We start from the raw sequence: 21,532 nt of genomic DNA on the forward strand, positions 1-21,532 counted from the left end.
TTTAGGAAATCTGGTCGCATGAGCGAGTTGGGCTGAAAGGCCTGTTTCCGTCCTGCATACTCTATGACTGTATAACCGTAAGAATAATAATACATTTGTTAATCTGATTTCCCTTTCAGAAAACCATGTTTACCCTGCCTGATTATCTTCATCTATAGCAAGTGTCATTCTATAACCTATTAGTTACGTTCTTCCTATGACAGATGTTAAGCTAACTGGCCGAAAGTTCCCTGCTTTGTTTATTCCTCCTTTACTGAATAATGGAATTACGTACATCATGTTGCAATGAAATGAAACCCTCTTAAAATCCAGGGAAGTTTAAAATATCAAAGCCAACACATCAACTCACTCTCACTTGCCACTTCTTTGAAAACCTAAGGATGATATCCATCAAGAACTAGGCACTTCTAAGCCACAGATCCAGCAATTTGCTCAATACCACTTCCTTGGTGATTATAATTTTCTTGAGTTCCTCCCTCCCACTTCCATATTCACAGCTATTTCTGGGATTTTACTTGTATTCTCAATAATGAAGTCTAAGAAATGCATTTTCAAATATATTTTCCTTTATTTCATTTGTTCATGGGATGTGGGTGTCACTATTTTGGGTGTCTTTGTAGTTAAACCATAATATTATGCCCTTTCGCATTCCATTATCCAGAGAGTGATGCTGAAGATATTAGTGCACCTCTTCCATCTGAAAGTGCAGAGAAAATGGATACAGAAGAGGAAGAACTCCCTGATGCAAAGGTACATGCATGTAATCTGAACAACCTATTTGCAGAAACCCATACAATGGATGGTAAAGATCTGTTACAAGCATCAGCATAAGAGTGCATACTCGCTTGAGAGAGCTAGCAATCTGGGTGCAAGTTGGGGACGAGAAAAACAAAATGAATGAGAAATTCCAGAAATTTGCTCAATTCTCAATTTTTAAAAATCTTTCAAGGCATGTAGGTATTGCAGATGAGGCCAACATTTGCTCTCCAACCAGTTGCCTTTGAACTGAATGGTCTGTAGTAGGGCAGTTAAGACTCAACTACGTTGATGTGGATCTGGTATCACAGGTAGGCCTGATGATTTAAGGATGAATAATGTTCCTTTTCTGAAGAGGACATTAATCAGCCAGATGAGTACTGCAGTTTAAGACCTTGGTGAGGCCACACCAGGAGTGTTTTATGCGTTTTGAACTCCTTGTCTTAGAAAATATATAACTGCCATTGAAAATTCCACTGGTTCCTGTGCGAGCAGATTTATTGAATGAGAACAGATTGGGCAGCCAGCCTAGTTTAAAAGAATAAGGAAGGATGTCATTGACACATAAAATTCTGGCAGAGCTGGTCAGACTGAATTTAGGGATTATAGTTCCTCTGGCTAGGATATCCAGAGCAATGTAACACGGTCTCAGTTTAAATTAGATTCCCTACAGTGTGGAAACAGGCCATTCAGCGCAACAAGTCCACACAGACCCCCCGAATAGTAACTCACGTAGACCCATTCCCTTACCCCATATTTACCCCTGACTAATGCTATGGCCAATTCACCGAACCTACACATCTTTGGACTGTGGGAGAAAACCAGAGCTCTTGGAGGAACCCACACAGACATGGGGAGAATGTGCAAACTCCATAATCAGTCACTCAAGGCAGGGATCGAACCCAGATTCCTGGTGCCATGAAGCAACAGTCCTAACCACTGAGCCACCGTGCCACACCAAAGGGCGGTACAGGGCTCCAATGTTGAGTATTAGTGAGGATGAAATATTGTCCCCAATCTTCAGTAATTGTGGCCTGTGGGTCAGGAAACTGAGGATCCCATTGCAGAGGTGGGGCTTAGTCCGAGATCACTAAGTTTAGTAATCAGTCTTGAGGGGATTGCAGAATATGCTGTCTACTCCCTAACTGTTAAGTTTCCAATGACTACAGACTTTCTATTCTCATTCTACTTTGTTCCACACCTTGGACTGACTTTTGTTCTCTTGTCACATGGAAAGCATTCTGGTTTTCGCCTCATAGTGTACATCCTTTGATGAGGAGAAATTTCTTCACACTGAAAGTGGTGGACCCACAGGACTCTTTACCATAGAATGCTGTGGAAACTGTCACTGAGTATATTTAAGAATTAGCTAGATTTCCAAAGGTTAAAATTGTCAAAGAGTTTGATGAGACAGTGAAAATAAGATACCAGGTTAGAGGAATAGCCATGATCATGTTGAATGGGCTTGATAATCTGAAGAACCTACTCCTATTTTTTATACTGCTATGTTTCCCTATCTAAGTTCATCTCCAGTTGCTCCAAGTGCCATTTACACCAAGCAGACAAAAGACACTTCTGGATTCTCAGTCATGATTGAATTGAATTGAATTTATTGTCACATGTACCGAAGCACAGTGAAAAGCTTTGTCTTGTGAGCAATACAGGCAGACCACATAGTTAAATAGCATAGATAAGTAAATAATAGATAAATAAATAATAGGTAAACAGCAGCAAAACAAAAACACAGGTACAGGCGAATGTTTAGAGTTTGTGAGTCCATTCAGTATTCTAACAACAAGAGGGTAGAAACTGTTATGAAACCGGCTGGTGCGTGTGTTCATATTTCTGTGCCTTCTTCCTGATGGAAGAGGTTGTAGAAAAAACATTGCCAGGGTGGGATGGAGCTTTGAGAATGCTGGTGGTCTTTCCTTGACAGCGGGCCTGGTAGATGGATTCTATCGATGGGAGGTTGGCCTTTGTGATTGTCAGGGCCGAGTTCATCAGTCTCTTTAACCATCTCCGATCTTGAATGCCATACCAAGTAGTCACACATCCAGACAGAATGCTCTCGGCGGTGCACCTATAAAAGCTGGCAAGGGTATTTGCCGTCATGCCAAATTTCCTCAGCTGCCGGAGGAAGAAGAGACGCTGTTAGGCCTTTGTAATCAGTGCGTCCGAGTGAAGAGTCCAAGAAAGCTTGTTGTGGATGACCATTCCCAGGACCTTGACACTCTCCACTCATTCCACCTCTGTGCTGTTAATGTGCAAGGGGGCATAAGTAACATCCCACCAAAAGTCAATAATGAGTTCCTTGGTTTTGCCAACATTGAGAGCTAGGTTGTTCTCAGTGCACCATTTTTCCAGGTCTTCCATCTGTAGTCTGTTTCGTCGCTATCTGAGATTCGACCAACTATGGTGGCAACATTAGCAAACTTGTAAATGGTACTTGATGACGCAGTCATGGCTATACATTGAGTACAGTAGGGGGCTAAGTACGCACCCGTGGGGGGACTCCAGTGTTGAGTGTTAGTGAAGATGAAATATTGTTCCCACTCTTCACTGATTGTGGACTGTCGGTCAGGAAACTGAGGATCCAGTTGCAGAGATGGGGCTTAGTCCGAGATCACAAAGTTTAGTAATCAGTCTCGAGGGGATTGCAGAATATGCTGTCTATTCCCTAACTGTTAAGTTTCCGATGACTGCAGACTTTCTGTTCTCCTTCTACTTTGTTCCACACCTTGGACTGACTTTTGTTCCCTTGTCACATGGAGGACATTCTGGTTTTCACCTCATAGTGTACATCCTTATCCACAGATAGCAAATACATCATCCCTGTTGGTCTGGACCCCTCTGCCCTTGGTTTCCCATAACTAGTCAATTACTAATAGTTACACACTCTCCCCTTGGTACTTCTGTGCTTTTTTTCTGAGGCCTGACTGTACACTAAAGAAAACCATCCTTATATTTCTCCTTGTTTGGGTCAGGCAGATCAAATACAAGTCAGAGACTCTTGTATTTGAATTTCAGTTCAAAGGGTTGAATTTCCTTGGCATTAGAATCTTGTTGTACCAAAATGGTATCCTGATTATTCCCATGTCATCAGCATATTTGCTGATATAACCTTCCAACAGGCTACCTACAAGCTTGCCATCCTATTTCTGAGGCTGGAGGTTCAATCAGAGAGCCCACAGCTATGTTACACTGGCAGGCACACTGGGAGAGGTAGGTCTTAATTATCCACAGAGAGGTCACCATTAAAGAAGTTTGAAGCCAGCAGTGCCATCAAGATGGAAGAAAAGGCCCTCTGGTGAAACATAGTTGAGGCTTTCCATTCCTGTGGTCATTCACTGGGTCATGGAGCCTACACGTCTGGTGTCATTGTCACCTACTACTGGAATGCTAACTAAATGCATTGCCAGTCTCCACACTTTATATTATGCTGCTGTAATCACAGTTAATGAACAGTTGCTAGGTTTAGTTTTTTTAATATATGAAAGTACTGTCACACACAACCGAATGTTTTTTTCCCATTGCCAAATCACCTGTCGCATTTTATTTTCATCTATTAATCACCACCCGGAAATCATTTGTGTTTTCGAACTGATTAATTTATGTGCAAAGCCCATAAAGGGCAATGCAGACCATCAAAGGTGTAGGAGAAATCGGAATAAGGAAGGGGACTACATCAAAATGGAGTTGGAAGGGTCAATAAAGCACTCTATCCGCTGTGATACGCACCTCTCTATGTTGGCATCGACAGCATTGGTGGACAAGGCATGTTCCCTCTCCAAGGACACCTGGGCATGAATTTAAGTTGTTAGGTATCTGAAAATTGGCCCCTAAGTAGGGCCTTAATTACTCTGATTGGCTGCTGATTTCCTTGAAGCAGGCAGGCAATCCCTTGTTTGCAGACCAAGCTTGGAAAATTTCTGCTAAACCAATAATTGGCAAGCCATCCTGGTGTCGCTTCCTCAATTTTGTAGTTCCACCACCTGCGACCCCATCTCAAAAGGCTGGGGAAATTTATTTTACAGACACTAAGCCAATGTGTTCCAAGCAAGAGATGTGATTAAAAGCAACAAAATACAAAAAAAGAAGATAAACTTTCAGACTGAACGTGCACACAACATCAAGATGGACAGCAAACACTTTAAATATAGAAAAAAGAGAGGCCAAAGTTAACATTTGGGAATGAGGCTGAGGTAATAATAAGGAAATAGAGGAGTTGAATAAATACTTTGCATCAGTCTTCACAGTAGAAGACATGAATAGTATTCCAAACTTACATATTTTACATAATTAAATAATCAAGGGGCAAAAGGAGGAGAGGAAATTAATATCTTTCATTAATAGCATCTATCATTAGAAAGAAATGTGTAAGGGAAAATAATGAGGGTAAATACTGATAAATCACCTGGAATGGATGGGATGCATCCTAGGTTATTAAAAGAAGTAGCTGCAGTGACAGTGGATGCCAAAGTAGTTATCTTCCAGGAATCGTCATATTCCAGAAAAGTCTTAGCGGATCAAAATGTTACCTATTAAAAGGGAAGAAGACATTAAACCAATGTATATAGACCAGTAGGCTTAATATGTGTTATTGGGAGAACTTCAGAATTTATTATAATAGTGAAGCATATAGAAAATCATAATATGGTCAAGCAAAGTAAGCATAGCTTCACAAAGGAGAAATTATGCCTGGCAAATTTATTAGAATTCTTTGAGGAGGTAACAAGCAGGAAACAGTAGGCGAAGCAGTGTGTAATCCATTCTGTGTGACTATATCAAGCTGTTGCCTGACTAGTTTGTGAGATAGATCTTCCAAATTTGGCGCTCGCTCTCAGAAGTTTCCATTGTTTTAATCTTCTAGAGGTAATTTTAACACTACTAATAGTACTGCTCCCTTTTTAGTAGTTGGTTGCTGACTGGCTCTGTTTGCTTTTAAGCTCCTGTTTATTTGAAGATACTCTCACAGTATTCCAACTGGAATCATTTTTCTTCTTTCTTCTCAAATAGTGATGGCTTTGTTAGAGTTGAAGATTTCTTCAGGTGAGCACTGAGGTTGTACAGGATGTTAGTGAGGCTCCTTTTGATGTATTGTGTGTAGTTCTGGTCACCTGCTATAGGATGAATATTATTAAATTCAAGATGGTTCAGAAAATATTTACTTGGATGTTGCTGGGACTGGAGAGTTTGAGTTATAATGAGAGGCTGGATAGGCTGGGACTCCTAGGCTGGTGTGTAGGAGGTTGAGGGTGACCTTATAGGGCTTTATAAAATCATGAGGAGTATAGATAGGGTGAATAGTAGAGGTCTTTTCCCTAGGGTGGGGAGTTTAAAGCTAGGGGCCATATTTTTAAGGTGAAAGGAGAAAGATTTAAAAGGCCTCAGGGGCAACCTTTGCACACCGACAGTAGTTCATATGTGGAATGAACTGCCAGAGGAACTGGTCAGTGCAGGTACAGTTACAACATTTAAAAGACATTTGGACAGGCACATGAATGGAAAAGGTTTAAAGGGATATAGGCTAAACACAGGCAAGTGGGACTAGTTTAGTTTGGGAAAGTTGGTCGGCATGGATGAGTTGGACTGAAGGGTCTGTTTCCATGCTATATGTCTCTGATTCTGACTCTATTTGGATTTTCAGATTGCATTTTATCAGGTACTACACAATAGGCTGCTTCATGAAAGTAAAGTACTGTAGCCAAGTTTGTGGATGATACAAAAGTAGGTGGGAAGGAAAGTCATGAGGATGAGAAAAATGAGTGTTGAGGAATATAAACAGGCTAAGCGAGTGGGCAAAAACTTGGTAGTTTGAGTATAATGTGGAAACATGTAAGGTGTGCACTTTGGCAGGAAGAATAGATAATTGATATTATTTAAATAGAGAAAGACTGCTACAAAACAGAGGAATTTGGAAATCCTCATCCATGAATCATAAAAAGATAACATCTAATTTCAGTGGGCAATAGGGAAGGCAATTTTATTTCAAAACTACACAAGGCACTTGTCAGACCATAGTTGGAATACTATGAACAATTTTGTACTCCTGATCTAAAAGAAGATACATTGGCATTGGAGGCAATCCAGAGAAGATTCAGTAGGCTGGTACCAGATATGGAGGTACTGTCCTATGACTTCAGGTTGAACAGATTGGGCCCCTAGTCAATTGTAATTTGGAAGAATGAGATGCAATCTATTGTACCATACAAGATTCTTGGGGGATTTGACAGGATAAATGATGAATGATTCTTTCCCTTTATGGAGAGTCTAGGAGCAAAGAGGGTAATCACAAAATATGGGTTGCTCATTTAAAACAGAGATGAGGAGGATTTTTTTCAACCAAAAAGTATGGAATCTATGGAATTCTCACTGCAGCTGGTTGCCAAAGCTAGGTTGTTATGTATATTCAAGGCTGAGATGGACTAATGTTTAATCAGTAAGGGAATCAATAGTTTTGTGAGAAAGGCAGGAAAATGGAGTTGATTTATCAGATCAGCCATGATCTCGTTGAATGGTGGAGCAGTGCTAGTAGGCTTTTTTACTATTCATTCACGAGATGAGTGCATTGCTGGCTAGGCCAGTATTTATTATCCATCCCTAATTGCCCAGAGTCAACCACATTGCTGTGGGTCTGGAGTCACATGTCATCCAGACTAGGTAATAATGGCAGTGTCCTTTCCTAATGAGCATTAGTGAACCAGATAGGTTTTCCCCAACAATTGGCAATGGTGTAATGGTCATCACTAGACACATAATTCCAGATTTTTATTGAATCCAATTTAGTTGAAATCCACCATCTGCAGAGGCAGGTTTTGAACCCTGGGTCCCAGATAATTACCTGGGTCTTTGGATTAGCAGTCCAGCAATAAAAACACTTGGCCATCACCACCCTTAAATGGTTGATCTACTTCTGCTTCTACATTTTATGGTTTTATGATATTTGAAAATATGGTGATTTGCAACAATTTTACTGTCGACAAATGTGGCATTATTGTCCACAGTTTCTCACTGCTGCTTCTAATTTGTTTGTTCATATTTCCTGGAAATAGTTTATCTCCATTCAGCAAGCAGATAGACTTGTTTTAACATCTGATCTGAAAAACTGCACTTTTGAAAAAGTAGCACTTCTTAAGTAGTGTGTATTCTGGCAGAGTGCCACTTAGTTGTTCACGCATTAGAAATCACCTCTAAGAAAAGAAATATGTACAATTTAATTTGTAGCTTAGTTAAATGATATTTTAGCATAAACCTGTGGCTGAAATGTAGTCATTTCATGTATTTGTTTATCTATATTATTTTACAGGGAGCTGAAGAAGAAGAAGAGAAGGAAGTAATAAGACCACGACAGGAACGGAAGATTCCCAATCAGTTCAACTTCAGTGAAAGAGCTTCTCAGACTTTCAACAATCCTATGAGGGTATGCCATTGCAATCTTTTCCTTATTATTCAGGATTTTTACCCTGCAAGACTGAAGAAATAGCAATATATTTCCATGTCTGGCTGCTGAGTGGCTTGGAGAAGTTGGTGATGTTCCCATGTATCTGCTGCCCTTGATCTGCCTAGTGGTCATGGGTTTGGAAGGTGTCGTCTTGGTGATTTTCTGCAGTACATCTTATAGATGGTAAAGACTGCGGCTTCATCAGCTGTGAACTGGTGGTGAAGGGATTGAATGTTTATGGTCATGTTGCAATCGAATGGGTTGCTTTGTCCTGTCAAGTTTCTCGAGTGTTGGATGATGCATTCATCCAGACGAATGGGAAGTATTCCATCATACTCCTGACATGTGCAGTGCAGATGGTGGGCAAGCTTTGGGGAGTTAGGAAACGAGTTAGTCACTACAAGATTTCTAGTCTGTGTCCTGCTCTTGTTGCCATAATACCCATGTGGCTAGCCCAGTTCAGGTTCTGGTGAATAGTGGCCTCCAGGATGTCAAGATTCAGTAATAATGACACCATTGAATGTCAAGAGTTGGTAGTTAGATTCTCTGTGCTTGGAAATGGTCATTGCCTGGTATTTGTGGGGCACAAATGTTACTGTTCACGTAGCAATCAATTTTAGATTAGATTAGATTCCCTACAGTGTGGAAACAGGCCCTTTGGCCCAACAAGTCCACACTGACCCATGAAGAATAACCCACCAGACCCGTTTCCCTCTGACTAATGCACCTAATACTATGGACAATTTAACATGGCCAATTCACCTGACCTGCACACCTTTAGACTGTGGGAGGAAACCAGACCACCCGGAGGAAACCCAAGCAAACATGGAGAGAATGTGCAGATTCCACACAGACAGTCGCCCAAGGCTGGAATCGAACTGGCGTTGTGAGGCAGCAATGCTAACCACTGAGCCACCATGCGCCCCTTAATTCTGTCCCACCCCTATCTCATGTCAACTCCATAATTGGGAGTTTGATCATAGTTCAGAAAAGATAAGCCAGTAAATTTAAACAATATAGTTTACCTGTCCCTCTGGGTGAGAAGCAGTGCACTTCCCAGCTCCACATGAAGATTTTGGACTTTGCTTATCCCAGATTCCTCCATTCTAATTGTGGCTGGGAAGGGCCTCTGAAATCACAGACATGAAAGACATGTTGATCACAATCAGAAAGCATCCTTATGGGCTAAAATGATCCCTTCCCAAATCAGCCCCAGACCCTTAGTTGATGACTGGGGACTGTGCATGGATAACTGAGTCAATCTGAATTAGTATAGGTGCCATTCAGTGAAGAATGCTGGCTGGTCTTCCATTTGCACAGTTTCTTCTGGTTCACTATCCACACAGGGAAATGTTTTCTTCATTTCAATCCCTGTTTTAAACATGAAGCCAGAGTTCTTTTTGGCCTGCTGTGAAATTGCAGTTATAAATTATAAACTTCACATTTTCAGGAAACAATCATCATTAAAAATCTCTTCAGTAATTGCTTTGATAAGTCAGATAATAGCAAACCAAGGGATCAGTGTGTGATCTGCAAAATGAGATTAGAGTATGTAAATATGCTGAAAGACAGTGTATATCCTCCTTTTTCCTTCCTTCAAAGGATGTTGGCGTCACTAACAAGAACTCAATTTGTTGCCCGTGCATAATTTTCCCTTGAACTGGGTGGGTTGCATGAGGGCATTGTTGTTGGTTTGGAGTCACATGCTGACCAGATCAGGGAAAGATGGTAGACTTTCTTCCCTAAAGGAAGTAAACCAAATCGATTTTTATAATTGAGACTAGGTTTCATGAACACAATGATTGAGACTTGCTCTATGTTCCAGATTAATTTATTTAATTTAAATTGCATCAGCTGTTATGGTGGGATTTTACCCTATGCACACAAAGCATTAGCCTGGATCCCTTTTTTGCTGAGCCAGTGCTATCAGCATGGCAGCATCATCAGACTGACGGTCTGTTGACAGTCTCTTGCTGAGTCATAGAGATCGATACTATTAAACAAGGCCCTTTGGTTCATCAAGACTGTGCCAGTCAAAAACAAACACAAAACTATTCTAATCCCATTTCCAGTACTTGGCCCATGGCCTTGTATGCCTTGGCATCACAAGTGTACATCTAAATACTTCTTAAATGCTGTGAAGATTTCTGCCTCTATCACCCTTACAAGCAATGAGTTCCAGATTCCTACCACCCTCTGGGAGAAAAAAAATCCTCAAGTCCCGTTTAAACCTTTTCTCTTACATAAATCTATTCCTCCACTGAGGAGAAACGTTTCTTCCTGTCCATTGTGTCTATGCTCCACATAATTAATATATCTTCAACACTTTCCCCTGAGTCTCCTTTGCTGTAAGGAAAACAACCCCAATCTATCCAGCCTGTCTTCTTAACTAAAGCTCTCCAGCCCATTTACATCCTGGTAAATGTTCTCTATACCGTCTCCAGTCCTTCTTTTTAATGTGGGTTCAAAAGCTATTTAGTCTGCTTTTTTCATGGAGGCAGACAGGGCAGCACCAGGTTCATAACATGCCCTTCAAGAGAACCAGGACAGACAAATCCCTCTAAAAGGGACATAGAGTCACTTCTCTCTCCGCCGTCATTCCCCCCCCACCCGCCCCCAAATAAATATGAACCATCAGTATACACATATGGATTCATTTTCAAAGACTTTATCAGGATAGGATTTATAATTATCTAGAAAGTAATAATTTGATTAGGGATAGTCAACATAGTTTTGTGAAGGGTAGGTCTTGCATCACAAACCTTATTGAGTTCTTTGAGAAGATGACCAAATAGGTGGATGAGGGTAAAGTGGTTGGTGTGTATATGGATTTCAGTAAGGCATTTGATAAGGTTTCCCATGGTAGGCTATTGCTTGAAAATACAGAGGCATGAGATTGAGGGTGATTCAGCAGTTTGGATCAGAAATTAGCTAGCTGAAAGAAGACACGGGCCATTGCTGTGTGTCATTTTTATAAATGACCTGGATGAGGGCGAGAAGGATGGGTTAGTAACTTTGTGGATAATACTAATGTCAGTGGAGTTGTGGCAGTGCGGAATGATGTTGCAGGTTACAGAGTTTAATGTGTAAAAGTGTGAGCTGATTCACTTTGGAAGGAGTAACAGGAATACAGCAAAAGATTGTTAGTAGTGTAGATGAGCAGAGAGATCTCAGTGTCCATGTGCATAGAACCCTGAAAGTAGCCACCCTGGTTGATAGGTAAGAAGGCATATGGTGTGTTAGCTCTTATTGGTATAGGGATTGAGTTTTGGAGCCATAGGGTCATGTTGCATGTGCAAAACTCTGATTCAGCCTCACTTGGAGTATTGCGTACAGTTCTGGTCGCTACAATATAGGAAGGACATGGAAGCATCGGGAAGGATGCAGTGGAGATTTAGCAGGATGTTGCGTGGAATGGCTAGGAGGTGTTATGTTGAAAGGCTGAGGAACTTGAGACAGGTTAAGAGGTGACTTAATAGAGGCATACAAGATGATCAGAGGATTAGATAAGGTGGACAATGAGAGTCTTTTTCCTTGAATGGTGATGGCTAGCACAAGGGGACATAGCTTTAAACTGAGGGGTGATAGATATAAGATAGATGTCAGATGTAGTTTCTTTCCTCAGAGAGTAGTAAGGGTGTTGAATACTCTGCCTGCAACAGTAGTAGACTCGCCAACTTTAGGGGCATTTAAATGGTCATTGGATAAATATTTGGATAAGAATGGAATACTATAGGATAAATAGGCTTCAGATTAGCTTCACAGGTTGGTGCAACATCGAGGGCTGAAGGGCCTGGACTGAGCTGTATTGTTCTCTGTTCTCTGTTTAGTCTCCCTTTATTAGTATGCTACATTATAGATATGCATTACCTTAAACCTAAGCGTGCAAACATTCAAAACCACAGGCAATCTCTGCCCATTTCTTCTGCCACCGAACACCTCCATCTTCCTTCATCAAAGTCGTGACAACAGCAATTGTGTCTTCTCCTCCTGTGTAATTTTCAAATTGAATGAGTGTGTCAATAAACTCCATCTAAATAGCCTGGTATTTTTATCCTTAAATTTTTCTCCAAACATTAAGCTGTTATAATTAGTGTCTTCAGTTGTCTCAGATACATTACTGACAACATAAATGCTGAAATGTTGCAACGCCAACGCCAAATTCAAAACCTCTTTCTCAATCATAGGATATTTCTTTTGATAAATATTCAACCTTCTGGAAAAATATCCAATAAGTCTTTTTATCCTCTCATTGTCTTCTTGTAAGTACATCCACATCACTCATCGAAAGCCACCTTGATTAGCTTTGTATAATTAGATGTTACTAACACTGGAGTGGTGGTCAACACACCTTTCAGGCTGTCAGCTGTCTTCTGACACTCTTCCAACCAGTGAAATTTTCTGCACTTCAACAGATCAGTCAGTGGAACAACCACACTGGAAAGATTCAGTTTTATAAAAATCACTCAGTATCAAGACTCATAGTATTTCCGTCTTTGTCATTGGTCTGGGAAACACCCCAATAATCTTTGTTTTCACATTCCATAGGGTCATCTGTCCGTATCCAATGATATGGCCTAGGAACGTGACTTGAGCTTTTGTGAATTCACTCTTAGCCAAGTCTGCCTCCTGAAATCGGTCAAATAATTCTGCTGGATGCTCCAAATGTTCCTTCCATGTGTGACTAAAAATCGCCAGTTGGTCTTTATGTACCACATAATTGGGTAATCCTGAAATAACCTTTTTGGTTAGCCTTTGAAATGTGCTTGGCACATTCTTCATACCAAATGGCATGACTTTAAACTGCAATTCCCTCCAATTTAAGAAAAACACACTTTATTCTACACTACAGTTAAAGTGGAAAGTAAAAATAATTGAAATAACTCTAACTCGATTTGGAGACTTAATAATATAATGTTATTTAACTATTACTCATCTACTGTTGCAATATAGCAGCAATGTTGCAATATAAACACACCCTTGGTAAAAGCAAATTCAATGGAACAGATTTCCCTCACTTGCAATCTTCTGCATCCAGGAGAAAGGAAAAATCAAAAGCATGAACCTAACAGTGGAAAGACAGCTCAAGCTTTTGCAGCGTAGACAGGCAGGAGGCTGGAAAAACACAGCAACCCAGACAGCATCAGGAGGTGCAGAAGTTGAAGTTTCAGGTGTAACCCTTCTTCAGGACTGGTAGTGGGTGTAGAACGAGTGAAGATAAAGGGAGATGTGGGGGCAGGGTGGTGAAGTGGGGATTGGTGAAGACAGGTAGAGGGTACAATCTGGTTGGTCAATGGGAGGAATGAATCTGGATGGTGGCAGGGAGCAGTGGAAGGGAGGGGGATGGGCTAGGAAGGGAATCAGGAGATGGGAGGGAGGTTATTTGAAATTGGAGAACTCAATGTTGAATCCGCTGAGCAGTAGGGTGCCCAGGTGGAAGATAAGGAGTTGTTCCTCAATAGGAGCTGTGGTTTGTTTTGGAAATGGAGGAGGCCAAGGATGCTCATGTCAGAAAGGGAGTAGTTAGGGGAATTGAAATGAGCGGAGACGAGGAGGTCCGGTCGGCTCCTGTGGGACTGATTGAGATGCTCAGCCACCTGTTCCCTGAGTTTACGTTTGGTCTCTCCAATGTAGAAAAGAACACACCGGGAGCACCTGATGCAGTAAACTAGGTTGGAAGAAAGGCAAGTGAATCTCTGTCTCACCTGGAAGGACTGTTTGGGGCCCTGATTGGAGGTGAGGGGGGTGGTGTACCATAGGTTTTGCATCTTTTCTGGTTGCAGGGGAAGGTGCCTGGTGGTTCAGTGACGAGGGTGCATTGAACCAAGGACTGTCAGAGGGAATGGTCCTTCTTGAAGGCAGAGAGGAGTGAGATGGGGAAGATGTTCTTGGTTGGTGGAGTCTATTTAGAGTTGGCGGAAGTGTTTAAGGATGATGCCGTTCGATGTGGAGACTGGTGGGGTGGTAGATGAGGACAAGGGGCCTCTGTCTTTATTGCATGGGGGGGGGCGCGTGGTTAGAGCAGTCAAACTGGGAATTGAGTTCGGTTGTTCAAAATAGGTGGACAACTGGGTGCTCGCAAGTGACTAACCTTACCTCTTATGATCGCATCCAAATCTTTTATATAAATGACAAAAAGTAGAGGACCCAGCGCCAATCCCTGTGCACTCCACTGGTCACAGGCCTACAGTCTCAAAAACAACCCTCCACCACCATTCTCTGTCTTCTACCTTTGAGCCAGTTCTGTATCCAAATGGCCAGTTCTCCCTGTATTCCGTGAGATCTAACCTGGCTAATCAGTCTCCCATGGGGAACCTTGTCGAACGCCTTACTAAAGTCCATATAGATCACATCTACTGCGCTGCCCTCATCAATCCTCTTTGTTACTTCCTCAAAAAACTCAATCAGGTTTATGAGACATGATTTCCCATGCACAAAGCCATGTTGACTATCCCTAATCAGTCCTTGCCTTTCCAAATACATGTACATCCTGTCCCTCAGGATTCCCTCCAATAAGTTGCCCACCACCGAGGTCAGGCTCACTGGTCTATAGTACCCTGGCTTATCCTTACCACCCTTCTTAAACAGTGGCACCACGTTTGCCAACCTTCAGTCTTCTGGCACCTCCCCTGTGACTATCGATGATACAAATATCTCAGCAAGAGGCCCAGCAATCACTTCTCTAGCTTCCCACAGAGTTCTTGGGTACACCTGATCAGGTCCTGAGGATTTATCCATCTTTACCCATTTCAAGACATCCAGCACTTCCTCCTCTGTAATATGGACATTTTGAAAGATGTCACCATCTATTTCCTACAGTCTATATCTTCCATATCCTTTTCCACATTAAATACTGATGAAAAATACTCATTTAGTATCTCCCCCATTTTCTGTGGCTCCACACAAAGGCCTCCTTGTTGGATGCGAGCATAAGAGGTACAGTTAGTAATTTTGAAACCAAAATTGGAGGTGTAATGGACAGCGAAAAGGGTTACCTCAGATTACAACAGGATCTTGACCAGATGGGCCAATGGGCTGAGAAGTGGCAGATGGAGTTTACTTCAGATAAATGCGAGGTGCTGCATTTTGGGAAAGCAAATCTTATGAGGACTTATACACTTAATGATAAGGTCCTAGGGAGTGTTGCTGAACAAAGACACCTTGGAGTGCAGCTGCATAGCTCCTTGAAAGTGGAGTCGCAGGTAGATAGGTTAGTGAAGAAGGCATTTTGTATGCTTTCTTTTATTGATCAATCTGTTGAGTACAGGAGTTGGGAGGTCACGTTGCAGCTGTACAGGACATTGGTTGGGACACTGTTGGAATATTGTGTGCAATTCTGGTCTCCTTCCTATCAGAAAGATGTTGTGAAACGCGAAAGGGTTCAGAAAAGATTTACAAGGATGTTGCCAGGGTTGGAGGATTTGAGCTATAGGGAAAGGCTGAACAGGCTGGGGCTGTTTTCTCTGGAGCGCGGAGGCTGAGGGGTGACCTTTATAGAGGTTTACAAAATTATGAGGGGCATGGATAGGATAAATAGGCAAAGTCTTTTCCCTGGGGTTGGGGAATCCAAAACTAGAAGGCATAGGTTTAGGGTGAGACGGGAAAGATATAAAAGATACCTAAGGGGTAACTTTTTCATGCAGAAGGTGGTACATGTATGGAAGGTACATGTATGGAATGAGCTACCAGAGGAAGTGGTGGAGGCTGGTAAAATTGCAACATTTAAAAGGCATCTGGATGGGTTTATGAATAGAAAGAGTTTGGAGGGATATGGGTCGGGTGCTGGCGGGTGGGACTAGATTGGGTTGGGATATCTGGTTGGCATGGACGGGTTGGACCAAAGGGTCTGTTTCCATGCTGTACGTTTCTATGACTCTATAAATGAAACGTTTTCTCGTCCGAGCAGATGCAGCAGAGGCGGAATAATTGTGCGAACGGGATAGAGTTCTTGCAGGATACTGTGTGGGAGGAAGTGTAGTCCAAGTAGTAATGGGAGTCTGTAGGTTTGTAGTAGACGTCCATCTGGAGACTGTTGCCCGAGTTAGAAATGATGAGGTCAAGAAAGTGGAGGGAGGTGTCTGAGATGGACCAAGTGAATTTGAGAGTGCAGTGAAAGTTATGGGCGAAATCGTTGAACTGCTCCAGTTCAGCCTGGGTGCAGGATGCTGCACTGATGCAGTCATCGCTGTAACAGTAGAAGTGTTGGGGTGCAGTGCCTGTGTAGGTACTGAAGAGCGATTATTCGACATGGCGACAAAGAGGCAGGCTTGGCTGGGGCCCATCCAGGTACCCATGGCTACCGTCTTGATTTGGAAGAAATGGGGGGTGTTAAAGGAAAAGTTATCGAGGGTGGGAACCAGCTCAGAGAGGCAGAGGAGGCTATTGGTGGAGGGGGCTGGATCAGTCTATTGGAGAGGAAGAAGCAGAGGGCCTGGAGGTCATCCTTGTGGCTTATTGACGTGTATAAGGACTGCACATCCATAATGAAGAGAAAGCATTGTGGGTCAGGGAACTGGAAGTTGCTGAAAACATGGAGGGCATGGTTAGGTCGCAGATATAGATGGGAAGTGCCTGCACTAAGGGGGAGAAGATGGAGTCGAAGTAGGACAAGATGAGTTTGGTGGGGCAGGAGCATGCCAAGGCAATGGGTCTCCAGGATAGTTGTGCTTGTGGATTTTGGGGAGCAGCAGTACAAGGCTGGGGGACTATGAGTTTGGACGCAGTGGAGGGGAGATCACCAAAAGCAATAAGGGCACTTACAGTGTCTTGGATTTGGGCATGATGCGTTGTGGTGGGGTCACGGGCAAGGCCGAGGTAGGATGTGATGTTGGAGAGTTGGTGTTTAGCCTCTGCAATGTAGAGACCCATCCTCCAGACAGCTTCTGTAGCAGCAGAGAAAGAGAAAGAGAGAGCTTTGTCTTGCAGCTTCACTCCCAAACTCCGGCTTCCACACCTGAAAGTGAAAGCTATAACCCTAGGTCTATTTGAGCCTGGCTCCACCCACTCATGCTTCTTTTGTCAATGTTAAAAAAACCTAGAAGCTATTTACTCTGCTTTCCATGGAGCAGATATTTTGGCACCAGGTTTATAACACACCCCCAGTCAAAGAATGTGGTGCTGGAAAATCACAGCCAGCCAGGCAGCATCCAAGGAGCAGGAGAATCAATGTTTCGAGCACAAGCTCTTCATCAGATATGAGGGTATGGCCGAAAGGGGGCTGAGAGATAAATGAGAGTGGGGGTGGGGCTGGGAGGAAGGTAGTTGGAAATGCGGTAGGTAGATAAAAGTGGGCATGAAGGTTGTAAGTCAGAGGGTGGAGTGGATAGGTGGGAAGAAAGATAGACGTGTAGGGCAGTTCAAGAGGGTGATGCTGAGTTGGAAAGTTGGATCTGGGATAAGGTAGGGGAGAGGAAATGGGGAAACTGGTAGAATCCACATTGATTCTATGTAGTTGGAGGGTCCTAAGGCGGAAGATGAGGCATTCTTCCTCCAGGTGTTGGATGGGTAGAATTTGGTGGTGGAGGAGGCCCAGGACTTGCATGCCCTTGGCAGATTGGGAGGGGAGTCGAAGTGTTCGGCCACAGGATGGTGAGGTTGTTTTGTGTGAAATGTTCTGCAAGTTGGCATCTGTCTCCCCAAAGTAGAGGAGACCACATTGAGAGCAACGGACACAGTAGATGATGGATGTGGAAAGATCCTTTGGGGCCTTGGACGGAGGTGAGATGGGGAGAGTGGGCACAGGTTTTGCACTTCTTGCCATGGCAGGGGAAGGTGCTAGGAGTGGAAGGTGAGTTGGTGAGGGGTGTGGACCTAACAAGGGAGTCACAGAGGGAACGGTCTGTCCGGAATGCAGATCGGGGTGAGAGGGGAAATATACCCCTTCAAGAGAACCAGGACAGACAAATCCCTGTTAAAGGCAAATATTGTTATACATTTGCCACTCATCAGCCCATCTATGTCCTCCTGTAATCAAATGTTACCCTCTTTACTATTCACTACCCTGCCAGTTTTCATATCATGCATGAAATAAATTGATCAACTGTCCTACGTTCGAGTTCAGATTGTGTATGGTTCCCAACATGGATCACTGTGGAACCCCACTGGATGTAGGTTTGCAGTCACAAAAGTGCCCCCCAACCATTTCCCTTACTTCCTGCCACTTGCCCAATGTTGGAATCAATTCGCCAAATTTCATTGGATCCAATGGGCACTTACCTTTGCTCTCCCATGTAGAACCTTTTCTAAAGCTTTGCTGAAGTCCAGGTAGACTATGTCAAATGCATTGCTGCCATCTACACACACAAAAACAGAAATTACTGGAAAAACTCAGCACATCCGGTAACATTTGTGGAAAGAAAGCATTAACTGAAGAATACTTTTGAAGAAACATCACTGAACCTGAAATGTTAACTCTGTTTTCTCTTTACAGGTGCCATCAGATCTGCTGAGTTTTTCCAGCAATTTCTGTTTTAATTTCTGACTTCCAGCATCCATAGTCCTTTGTTTTGTTTGCTATCATCTACACACCTGGTCACCTCCTTGAAAATTTCAAGCAAGTTGGTCAGGCATGACCTTCCTTCACAAAATCATGCTGACTGTTCCTGATTTATCACTGTCTCTCCAAGGACAGATTGTTCCTCAGATTTGCTTCCAATAGTTTCCCCACTACTGAAGTGAGATAGATCGCCTGGAGGATCCTGGGTTTAGTCCTTACGTCCCCTTTGGATAACGGTTCTACATTGGCTGTCCTCCAGTCTTCTGACATCTGTCATGTGGCCAGAGAGGAATTGGAAATTGTGGCCAGCATCCCTGCTATTTCTTTCCTTGCCTCCCTCAATATTTAATTGATCCCTGGAAATTTATCTAATTTTAAGCCTGTCAGACCAGTCTGCACTTTGTCTCTGTCTGTGCAAATTTCTTTAAGCATATTACAGACCTTCTTATGATTTCTATACTCACATCACCCCTCTAACTAGTGAACACTGATGCATAGCATGAATTTGGAATCCTACTTATGTCCTCTGGCTCCATGCACAAATCGCCACTGTAACAATTACTGGACCCTACTCTTTTCCTAGTTGAGAGTGTGGTGCTAGTCTGGCAGCATCCAAGAAGCAGGAAAATCGACATTTCGGGCAAAAGCCCTTCATCAGCAATGAGGCTAGGAGCGCGGGGGTAGAGAAATAAATGGGAGGGGGGTGGGGCTGGGGGGAAGGTACATGAGAGTGCAATAGGTGGATGGAGGTGGGGGTAATGCCATGGGGTTGGAGGGACCCAAGGCAGAAGATCAGGCATTCTTCCTCTAGGTGTTGGGTGGTTAGGGAGTGGTGATGGAGGAGACCCAGTACCTTCATGTCCTTGGTGGACTGCGAGGAGGAGTTAAAGTGTTCCGCCACGGGGTGGTGGGGTTGGTGGGTGTGGGTATCCCGGAGATGTTCTCTGAAGCGCTCTGCGAGTAGGTGTCCTGTCTCCCCAGTGTAGAGGAGACCACATCGAGAGCAACGGAGTCAGATCCATGTTCCCCAGCAACCCACCCTTCCCTCCTGGCACCTTGCCCTACCACCACAGGAATAGCAAAACCTGCGCCCAAATTTCCCCGGTCACCTCCGTCCAAGGCCCCAAAGGAGCCTTCCACATCCACAAAAGTTTCACCCGCACTTGCGCACAACTCATTTACTGTATCCGTTGCTCTTCTACATTGGGGAGACAGGACGCCTATTCGCAGATGAAGGGCTTTTGCCCAAAATGTCTATTTTCCTGCTCCTTGAATGCTGCCTGACCTGTTGTGCTTTTTCAGCACCACACTCTCGACTCTAATCTCCAGAATCTGCAGTCCTCACTTTTGCCCACTCTTTTTCTAGTTAGTCAGTTCTGAGGAAAGGTCATTTGACCAGAAGTATTCTCTCACAGGTGTTGCAAGACCTACTGAGCTTTTCCAGCAGTTTCTATTTTTGTTTCTTTCCTTAGATATCCTTTTATCCTGAAAGAAGCTGCCAAACCTGACCCTCTCTCAACCAAATCTCAGTGACAGAAATGACATCATACCCAAATAAAATCCAAGCTTGCAAAAATTTATTTTGTATCATAATCTTTCAATTCTTCAAGGTCTCCTATCCATCTTTCAGCCATCTGCAGCCTCCTTTATATGATTTGGAGGAGCCATTGTTGGACTGGGGTGTACAAAGTTAAAAATCCCACCACACCAGGTTATAGTCCAACAGGTCTATTTGGAAGCACTAGCTTTCGGAGCGCTGCTCCTTCGTCAGGTGTTGTGGAATATTAGATCATAAGACACAGAATTTTTATAGCAAAAGTTTACAGTGTGATGTGACTGAAATTATATATTGAGAAAGGTCTGGATTGTTTGTTAAGTCTCTCATCTTTTGGAATGAACATGTTGGTTTCAGTTCTTTCATATGTAAACCTCAGAACTTCTTTAAAGTTACATTCTCAAGTGAACTTTAACAATTGGTGTCATGTCGGCTCAGATAATGCATTGAAGGTGTGAGGTGCCCTGTGTGACACTGTCTGTGCCACAATGTTCAGACAGATTCTAATCTAAAAAACGAATTTACAGAATCTTACATGGATTCATGCTCTAGTGTTGTGTAATTTTTTATATGCTGTTATATTCCTCTGCGACAACTATTCCAAGTTACTAACAAATGGATGTCCTAATATTCCTGTATTTGTGCAGTTATTTATACATTTTCCATCTTAAAATTAAGTGATTTAAAAAAAAATCAATATTGAAGTTATAGTGCCTCAAAGGTCAATATTTTTAAAAAGAAATTTGAATTCCCAGTGACAAAAGGAAATTGTTCTCCAAGATTTTAAAGTTTTAAATTTTTTGTGGAAACACACAAAGTAAAACCAGCACCAACAATACATTAATTCAGTAGACAATGTTAGGACCCCAGCTGATGGAACTACTGGACAAGGCAGATCCTAAATCATCTCCATATCCTTTGATGTCATTATGTTGGTTTGGTTACTGTTTTATTGGAGGTTGCTTAGCTCATTTGGCTGGACAGCTGGTTTGTGATGTAGAGTGTCACCAACATCATGGGTTTTATTTCCACACTGGCTGAAGTTGCCCACCTTCTCAACATTGCCCCCCATTTTGTGTGGTGGTTCTTAGTTTAAATCACCATGAGTTGTCTTTCCCCCATGAATAAGTGGTCCTCTGGGACTAAGGTGACTTTACCATTGCCAATAGCCAATTATAAAATCTGACATTACTAATAACTGTCTGTAACTTTTGAGATTACCAGTCTGTCTAACATCAGCACAAAAACCTTTGTTATTGTTTGTAGGTGTGCAAAACTTGCACCT

At 42.7% G+C, this 21,532-nt stretch overlaps 1 protein-coding gene across 4 annotated transcripts in view; it reads left to right on the forward strand.

Moving 5' to 3' along the window:
• The window catches only part of dnai1.2 (dynein, axonemal, intermediate chain 1, paralog 2), a 286,217-nt gene that overhangs the window by 40,596 nt on the left and 224,089 nt on the right, over window positions 1-21,532 (forward strand). For all 4 annotated transcript variants that reach the window (XM_072573170.1, XM_072573160.1, XM_072573151.1 and 1 more), the window contains 2 exons: window positions 662-750; window positions 8,063-8,176. In XM_072573170.1, coding sequence (XP_072429271.1) covers window positions 662-750; window positions 8,063-8,176 — 203 coding nt within the window. The remainder of the gene's footprint in view (window positions 1-661; window positions 751-8,062; window positions 8,177-21,532) is intronic.

Source organism: Chiloscyllium punctatum, chromosome 1 (assembly GCF_047496795.1).
Source record: "Chiloscyllium punctatum isolate Juve2018m chromosome 1, sChiPun1.3, whole genome shotgun sequence".
Classification (NCBI taxonomy): Eukaryota; Metazoa; Chordata; class Chondrichthyes; order Orectolobiformes; family Hemiscylliidae; genus Chiloscyllium; species Chiloscyllium punctatum.